Raw genomic sequence first — 9641 nt, forward strand, 5'->3', positions numbered from 1 at the left:
AATGAAATCAATCCTCAAATAACAAATACCCCTTATTTATTAAAACGGACATTTACATTTGTTTATTATTGTTTGATCATTTCGGTTGATTCAATGTGTCTCGATCATAGACTGTATATATAAAGGTCTCGACATAAATTATCATACATTTTTCAGTTCCTATGATAATAAATCCCGTGTCCACTGTCTGTAATAATCTGTGTCCCTCCCTCATTAAAAGAAACCCATCTAAAGCACATCATTCCCACTGCCGTCACAGTAGAAAAAGTGTCAAGTGAAATTATTCAGTCAACTAAATAGGAGACGCCAATTTTCCGATTATCCTGAAGGCAGCATTATTACCTCGTGACATCTTACGCTGAAGGACGCAAGGGGTGGAACCGCGAAGCTAGTAGCAACTCTTAGCATAGCCGATCTTAGACTAGCTATGTGAGCGCATTACAACCAAAATACAGCATTTCAACGTCGTTCTTTATGTTGTTAGATAACGTTGTATAACCACACTTGGTTATGATTGGGTAGAGCAACAAAATACAAACGTTCGTCAACTGGTTTTAATTATATCGGATCGTCATGGATGCAGTGAACGCGTTCAACATGGAGGTACAGTTTGCTCGTGTTATAGCCCAGTCCATAGAGCTAAAGACGAAGGCTAACGCAAACAAATGTTTGGCTAAACGTCAACCCTGGCTTATTTGTCAGACTACTAATTTTATAGAAACCTTAATTAACCTAAGCAACTGATTTGTTCAATGTTGGCTGGTCAGTTAAAGCGTAGCGTCAAACATGGCTTGATTGGATTTGTTAGCTGCTAGCTTAAATCGAGTTCAACGCTAGTACGTTAATCTAGAAGGCCTATGATTGTAGTGTCTATCTTAATGTTAACGTGCGACGCCAATACATTGTCAGGATGTATTTGTGGTTAGGAAAGAAGCTATATCGAGAAGCATATCAACTGATATCAATACGTGTTATACTATGGTTGCCACGCTAGGACTCTGGACTGTGGCCTTGTTGTGTTATTTGAATGTGTGGGTCGTTAGGTAGAGGGAGATACGGTCAGCTGTCATATTAACCTGACGGCTGCTTTAAAAACGTATTGTGATGCTCTAGACACAAACCTACGTACAATTTAGAGTACACACCGATGTGTTGTCAGACTGGTTTTAACAACTAACATTCATATCATATTTTTGACACATTCTTGAAGAAGCTTAGGTATTTTTTATTTCAGAGCTACGGTAATGTCGAAAATTGGCAAAATCATTTGTAGTGTATGTTAATAAGCAATAGCTAAACAATTCAGGATGTCTATGAATTACTCTCACAAATATACGTCCTCTCTTTTTGATCACATTCTATTTAATATCATTATATAATCTAAGTTGTTAAGTTTTCCCAAATGTAAAAACACAAATCGTGTTATTGTTCTGCATGCAAGACATATTGCTAAAACCCAGTGTTTTTTTTAGAGTGCAACAATCTGTTTTACTTTTATGTCAGGTATTCTGGATATGTAGGTTTATGAAAACAAAGATTGTCTTGGCACCTGGAAAAATCGTGTTTCAGCGATTTACTTTTTCAATTATATTCCGAGTTTGCTGTTGCAAAATGTTCTTTTATCAACTTGTGATATATAGTTGCAATTTACAGTAGTTTAGTGGTGTCTATGTTACCTGTAGCGTGACATTATCTTTTCCAATGTTTTTTGTAACACAATTTTTTTTATTTGAAAAATTTAAATTAATACATGTTATTATTTTGTTTAAATCCAATCAGCTGTTTTCCATGATTGACATGAAGCCTCCAATATCCCGTGCAAAGATGATGTCTGTAACAAAATCAGCCATCAAAGCCATCAAGGTAAAGTGAAATACTGCATAACTGTTGGAATCAACTTATGTTGTCACACATTTGCAGTTAATAACCGACAGATGAGAAGTTTCCTTGTTCGTGCTACATATTTGTATCTTTCTTTATTATCTTTCCATTTTTCTCAAGGCTTACTTGATTATAGTTGAAACAGTTTGAAAGCTTCCTTCTCCAAGGTATAATATTTGAGTGAGTGCATAAAGTAAAACAAAGATATTTGGAGAAGCCCTTACTTTCTTGCAATCCCAATTTTTGAATTGTCCCTTTTTGGGACGTGATGTTTCCAAAGACATCCATAAACCCAACTTTAGATTCAAGATTTAAGGCTTTATTGTCATGCACAGCAGCTACAGTGTAGATATGGCAAAGAAAAACTTAAGTCCCAGCCGGCTCCTCCAACATGCCAACACTGAATATATACTATATAATCTATATATAATATACATATATATATAGAACCTCCCTCCAGAAAAAGGGGAAAAATCCTCTGATTATGGCGGGCTAAATCCCTTCGATTATGCGATTAAACATGCGGGTTTTTATGTGATTTTTAGCGGTGAATTGCGGGAAGCATTGTGAATTGCGAAAGTTGCCAAAAGAATAGATTTTTTTTAAAATATTGGGCTGTCTTATTTATTCTCTCTCACACACAACCTGCCACTAACGTTAAACCCCTTTCCTATTCAATTAAACACATTCAATGTTTATTTATTGTAAAAGCAATTGGGCTATTTTAATCACTCTCTCTCACACCCCCCCCACACACACACACACACTTCTCCGCCTCATTCTGTTTTCATTTACTCGTTCTTTATCTGACCAGCTTCAATCTTGTAGGCTACTCACTTCGTTTCTTGTAGCCCTCGAAAGGGTTTTGGAGGTTGATGCCTCGGTGAACGTGAGTTGTTTGGCTTTGTCCGCAGCAGCAGAAAGCATTTTTTGAATGTTTGAATGAATCAAAGTGGGTCGTCACCGTCGATCATCTCTAGGACTTATGCTTCAACACACGGGGTGCAGAATAGTTTCCCCCAACTTTCGTGAAAGACATCGGGGTACTGCTTTGCCTGGTCTTTAGCAGAAATGTTCGTCGGTAAATGAGATGGATCAGATTTTTTCATCTTGGTGTTTTCTCTCTCGTGTGAGTTCCACACGTTCACTCTACGGTGTTGTTTACCTTCTGTGATGCGCGAGCTGATGACGTCACGTCATCATCACTAATTCACGTCAAGACGAGTTAACTTTTTTTTTTCTCAACTTTGTGTGGAAAAATGCGGGGATTATGCGCCCTTTTAATAAATATGCGCCCTTTTAAAAATCTGCGCCATTTTGCTGATTATGCGGTAAATTATGCGATTGCATAATCACGTTTTTCTGGAGGGTCTATATCTAAGACATATAACAGATAAAACAAAAAAAACAGTGCAAATGAATGTTGCAAGATCTGCAAGTGAATACAAATAAAATAGAAATAGTGCAAGAAGAGTCCATACACGCGTAAATGGAATATGATATATAGATAAATAAATAGCAAGATGCAAACTGATTAATTCTTTATGGAGGCACTTTACAGAGCTCCAGAGTTTAATAGGCTTATGGCCTGTGGAATGAAACTGTCTCTGAGTCGGGTGGTTATTGTCCTGATGCTGCGGTATGTACCCCCTGCCAGACAGCGGCAGACCGGTGAAATGTGATGTTTATTTGGTCAATTTAGGCAACTAATTTGGTATCAATGTACATGATTTAATCACAATGTGATTCTATTTAAAGAAGATCAAATATTATATTGAATTTTTGGCCAGCCCTTATTTTAACATTGCCATTTTCATCCGTCTATTGTCATACTTTTTGAAGTAGTCTCTAATATACTGTGTCTGATGTTTTTTCTTCTCTTTTAATAGCTTTACAAACATGTTGTCCAGATTGTTGAAAAGTTCATCAAGAAGGTATGTATCACAGTGCTTCTTACTGTGAATTATATTGAACATTTACAAATCAACTGCACTTTACACTTGCCATTTGTCATGAGACAAAATGAATGAAATGTTTTTGTTTGTGTGTTTCCAATAGTGCAAGCCAGAATTAAAAGTCCCTGGCTTGTACGTGGTGGATTCCATTGTTCGACAGTCGCGTCATCAGTTTGGAGTTGAGAAGGATGTGTTTGGACCCAGATTCTTGAAGAACTTCACAGATACCTTCCTAAACCTTTACCACTGCTCAGAAGATGATAAGGTACTTCATGGTTGTGCTCGGTATTTTATACAATAACATGTGAAATGGAAATTTGTCACGTGTGTGATTGCTTTTTTTCTCTTCATCAGACCAAAATTCTTCGCGTACTGAACCTGTGGGAGAAGAATGGTGTGTTCGACATGGACATCATTCAGCCTCTGATGGATATGTGCAATGAAACCATTGTTCCTGCCCCTACATTACAAGGTAGAGAAAAGCACATGATTATCTTTTTGGCAATTTGGAATGTTTATAAAAACAATGTACTGAAAACAAGTGAAGTTGTAGTCCACTGTTTGATGAACTGCATGCAATATCACGAAAATGTGTCAATCTTTTTCTTGGAACTTGACAGTTGCCGCTCACCCCCAACCAGAGACACACCTTCCCGTCACTAGTGCCTCAGTTGTGTCTGCTGTGCCTCAGCTAACCACTCCTGATGCCTTAGCTGCTGTGGCCCAGTTATTTCAGTCCCCCCATGGTCTAGAGGTAAGCATACGTCAGTTTAAGTGCTCAGTCAGTTCTGCATAATGAGAAGTACAGCATTGTTTGAAATTGGAATGTCTTGTCTCCCCCCTTCTTCCAGCTGCAGAGGATGCTTCAGAACTTCCAGCAGGCAGATAAGACCCGGGAAGCGTCCATCACAAACACCTTACCAAACCCAGCACAGCCCATGCCAGTGGCCCAGCTCAACCCGTACAATGAACACACTGAAAATAGGAACTCTTTAGCTGAGGTAAAAGCATTGCTCAGTGTCACATCATAACCAGCTGTTGTCTTTTACATTTACCTAACTGTAATGTAAATTTTTCCTCAGAAACTCCTGGACAGATTTGACTATGACGATGAACCTGAGGATATGATCGCCAAAGAAGACAGTGCCCAGACGCAGTGAGTTTCTGGATTTATGCCTCCGGTGAAAATTGTTATTAGCATCTGGTTAGCTAGCTATGCTAACACATTTAAAGAGCGTTTTCTACAACCAGGTGGAAAAGAGCTCTCTCCTGACAGACTGAGAGGCTCAAATAACCTCAGCTCAGTGATGTTAAGGCACACCTTGATATGATCATTATAGTTATAAAAAAACAAGAGCCTAAATGAAAAAGCAGGTATAAAATACTATATGACATTAACAAAAAAGTTAAAAATAACAAGAATACAGTTTAAAAGAAGAGTGATTTGTAAAATATCCAAAAATAAAAATCTGCTTACAATATCATATGGGTGTTGAGAGATGTATCCATAGATCTCTTCCTTTTGCTCTCAAAGTGCACCAGATTGATGCTTTTAACTTCAATATTTAAAAAAGCTGAAATGATGTCCACATGGATTGGATACTGAATACATTTTGTGTCCATATCTTTCTGTTTTGGAGGTCATGCCACAACTGTGCACATGCATGCATGCGAGAGTCATGTTATGATATCTCGATTAAGAGGTTGCTTTTTCTTTGCACAGCATGAAAGAAAGGCAAAATGAATGGGCTGTGATTTTAGTTTTTTTAAGCAGAGGTTGAGTTCAATAATTTGCACGGCCCTCGGAGTATGTTGTAAAAATTGAAGTGGCCCTTGAGAGGAAAAAGGTTCCCCACTCCTGCTGTAAATAATAATAAAAACCCTTTATTTATAACTTAACATCTCCGTCTCCTATTGATCTGAGTATATTATAAAGAATAGCCAGTTAATTGAAGCATTATAGCACATGCCTTTGTCAGATGGTATATTACGCTGTTTTTTTTCCTGCTTCGAATAGTTCTCTCTTTTTTCACCATAGGTGTGTTTGCATCCCTGCCTATGCTTTTCTTACTTGTCAAAATATATGCCTTGAATAAAGCCTAGATTTATTATTGTTAAGGTGACATTTATTTTTTTAAATCTTTACAGCTTTGTAGGTCTTTCATACCCAAACTCACAATTTGTATATATTTTGTCATTACAGAGGTATCCCTGGACATGTGTTTAACCATTTTCCTGGCCAGATTCCCAACACAGATACTGTTCATCCACATATGACGGGACAGATCGGTGGTGTAGAGGTAACCAAGTACAAGTGCTTTTATATAATTACTCAACTCACTTTTCAATTTAGCAAAGCTCGCAAACCAGCATGTGCCCACAATTATGATGCCTGTTAAACAATTTGTCCAATGTGGTGTCAGCCAAACGATAAGATAATGATGAGGTGAGAGAGTAATTGTGTAGAACTGCCTTAGCTTAGAGTTTACTGTATTCAATGATTCTGTGGTATCTGTTTTTTTCAACTATCTTTTGCGGCTGTCTCTTTGTCATCCCTCAGCACGGTGGAGGGTTGAGTCATGATGAACATCATATGATGATCGATGGATACCGTTCCATAAATGAGGGTTATTCACAAACAAGGGTAAATCTTCACACCTTGTTTAGTTCAACCTGATTTAATGCTCTCCTTAGTGCCATTGTTGGCTCACATTTGAATTGGAGACCCGTGGTGGTGTACACATTTAATTGTGATGTCATCATTGTCTTAAAGGGAAGTTCAAGAGAAGACTCATCTATGAGACGGGAGGGCAGACACAGAGGCTATGGCAGGAGATCAAGATCCAGATCTGGCTCAAGGTAAGAGGCTGTGTTCATAGCAAATAATCAGTGTCATCATTGTTTATCTTTAGGGCTGTGCATCTTCACTGGACTCACTCTTCGATTACGATTGTCCTGTCCACGATTCGATATCACGATGCATAACAATGCGTTGCATCCATTTTCTGTATTATGGCTTATTTTTCATCAATGAATACATGCAGTAAATACATATGAACTCCCTTTTTATTATGTAGAAACTGCTTCGGAAATCAATAACATAAATGTCTTGATATTACATTATAAACCAATATTTGTATAGCTTTAGCCTCCCTATATCTGTGTGAAATTGTTCCATCCTCAAAAACAAAAAACGAATGCTTCTGCAGTCTAGCTGCAGCTTCTAGCAACGGTCTTCTATTAAAAAAAGGACACCAAATGTCTTGAATGTGGCATCACACACATGACTTAAGTCTGAATACAGCAGATAACAGGCGTATTTACAACAGAATATAAAAACAGAAATAGTGCATGTGGGTGCGACTTACATTCTCTGTCTTACTGATACATTAATCCTATGAATGTATGAGATTAAGTGAGCTTCATCATATCTTATCATATCTCAAATCAGAGATCAACATTTGTTTAACCTCTTCTACACCGCACCCCCATATCGGGGGGGGGAGAAACGCGTCATCTGCAGGAAACAGCGTCTGAGGGCATCTTAATATTCAATAAACTATGAATGTTTTATATCCATGTAACGGGAAGAAACTCAGCTAACTGATCTTTTTTTTTTTTTTAAACCCCACAAAGCTAGTGCTGAGCCTATGATATAGCCACAAGCTAAAAATGCCAACGCCGTGTTGCACAGAAACTCACTCGTAACACCCTTATTACTTATCGTAGCAGCACGTCATACCCATCGATCTGATCGTGAGATAATAATAATACATTACATTTATAAAGCGCTTTTCCTGGTGCTCAAAGCGCTTACAAGCAAGTAAAACAAAATAACGACAAAAGAAGAAAGTGCTAAGCTAGGAGGAATAAGGGCAAGGGGATAATTGATTAGGAGTTGAAGGCAAGAGTGAAAAGGTGAGTTTTGAGGGATTGTTTGAATGATGTGAGAGTGTTGGCGGATCTGACGTGGCTGGGGAGGGAGTTCCAGAGTGTGGGGGAGGCTGCTGCAAAGGCCCTGTCACCCCAGGTCCGGAGCTTTGTCCTGATGGGCCGCAGTAGGTTAGCTTCAGCAGACCTGAGGCGACGGGTGGGGGTGTGTCGTTGGATGAGGTCACAGAGGTAGGGGGGGGCAAGGTTGTTGAGGGCTTTGAAAGATGACACAGAATCGATGGGTACATACATCATCACTCCATGATAAGAACTCGCGAAGCTATTAACGAGAACAGACATCAAAACATGTTGCTCTAAGTAGCTAAAATCGGCAACATGGCTCACCTTGGTCGTTGTCTGGTCAAAAGTGGTCTTCAATGGCAATAAGGCGATAAAAACGCTGCTGAAGTTAATCCAATGTGTCTGTGTCCCTTTGAAATGATTTCTTATAATCCATAAGCAATAAACCTGCTTTTCCGTTTCCAGATGTCAGAGCGAGAGATAGGTTCACTCTGATGCAAACCTGCATGCGCAAAGCCCCCACCTTCTTTTGTTTATCATGTATGTGTATGGGGAAATTTCCCTTCGATTCTATTGGCTCTAACGGTCAAAAAGAGATGTCAATCACCAAAATCAACCAATAGAGTGGCAAAGTCCCTCCCCTTCCGGTGGACCTCCGTGGGACCTTATTTCGGAAAAATTAAAGTCAATGGAGAGAGAAAGATTATCTTTCGATCCCGTTTGAATTGTGCCAAGAATTACACATATGATTGTCAATTTAAAAGATAATTTTGCAAGTCAAAAAAAAAAAATGGTGTCGTAAAACTGTGAAGTAACACATTTGTTTGTGTGAAACGCTGAATGAACTACATCTCCGGTCTAGCAGAACAACACACGTCAACAAGATGGCCGTCACTACTGTCTTGTCAACAAAAGGATTAACTACCCTCACTATCACCACAATGAAACACGTCCAGAAGAATGTCATGTAAAGCTGCCTGCCTGGCTTCCTTTGATTCTCTCTGAACGGCCTGGTCTTTTTAATGTTTAATGTCAACCATTTGTGCAGATAGCGTGAAGTAGAAAAGATCGCAGATGCTAGTGTAGCGTTAGCATTTCTCTCCCGGGTTTAAATTGTGTATTATAGAATGATCACACCGGTGTGACAGTACTCTTCAAAGGGTTTACGAAATATGACTACTACTCTTACTGTTTAACATGTTGGGTTACTTAATGTTACTTCATGTTAAGGCTAATAAAAATGAAAAGGCTGTAATGCTAACTAACGTGCTAGCTACTAGCTAGGTGGCTAACTTGATCCAGCCACTCCTGGTCCTTTCATCAGACGGGCTGCGAAAGAATGAGCAAGAACCATTGCTGGTATGATAACAACCTGGTACTAAGCACACAGGCATCTTGTTAAAGTTATCTTATCTTAGCCAGCTGATCTTAGCTATCTCTTAGTGGAGTAAAACAGTTATGACATCACTTACGTGACTCTGGGATTTGTAGTCTTTTTAGTTGCGTATTTTTCATAGTCTTATATTTCAACAGTTTTACGACAAACTGACTTTTTGACATGGAAATTATTTTTTAAGATTGACAAACATCATATCTGTAATTCATGGGACAATTCAAACGGGATCAAAAGATACGTTTTCTCTCTTCATTGCCTAATTTTTCCGAAATAAGGTCCCATGGACCGGAAGTAGATGGGCGTGACTTCGCCACTCTATGGGTTCCAGAGAAACGGTAAAAACGGCCATTTCCACCCAAATCACCTCAGATGTGGAGTTTTTTTTTGCTAAACCTCTCTAAAAAGGTCACATGTCACTTGTTTGCATCAATCTTGATACAGGGTACTTATTATAG

The 9641-nt window shown here is 38.7% G+C and overlaps 1 protein-coding gene across 1 annotated transcript; it reads left to right on the forward strand.

Moving 5' to 3' along the window:
• Positions 1-350: 350 nt before the first annotated feature.
• LOC104957457 (splicing factor, arginine/serine-rich 15-like) lies at positions 351-6699 on the forward strand. Its single transcript, XM_010785096.1, has 11 exons — positions 351-603; positions 1780-1863; positions 3771-3815; positions 3940-4101; positions 4191-4308; positions 4457-4590; positions 4688-4837; positions 4919-4992; positions 6040-6136; positions 6397-6480; positions 6610-6699. Exons 1-11 carry the CDS (start codon positions 574-576, stop codon positions 6697-6699), a joined length of 1068 nt encoding a protein of 355 aa, XP_010783398.1. The 5' UTR covers positions 351-573.
• The last annotated feature ends 2942 nt before the right edge of the window (positions 6700-9641 follow it).

Source organism: Notothenia coriiceps, unplaced genomic scaffold (genome assembly GCF_000735185.1).
Source record: "Notothenia coriiceps isolate Sejong01 unplaced genomic scaffold, NC01 NC01_scaffold00027111, whole genome shotgun sequence".
Taxonomy (NCBI): domain Eukaryota; kingdom Metazoa; phylum Chordata; class Actinopteri; order Perciformes; family Nototheniidae; genus Notothenia; species Notothenia coriiceps.

Excerpts from the sequence above, each read along its gene's own strand:
- LOC104957457 (XM_010785096.1), top strand. The coding sequence starts at position 574 with ATGGATGCAGTGAACGCGTTCAACATGGAG. Across the intron at positions 3,816-3,939 it reads TTGAAAAGTTCATCAAGAAG|TGCAAGCCAGAATTAAAAGT; the intron begins GTATGTATCACA and ends TGTTTCCAATAG. Across the intron at positions 6,137-6,396 it reads GACAGATCGGTGGTGTAGAG|CACGGTGGAGGGTTGAGTCA; the intron begins GTAACCAAGTAC and ends GTCATCCCTCAG.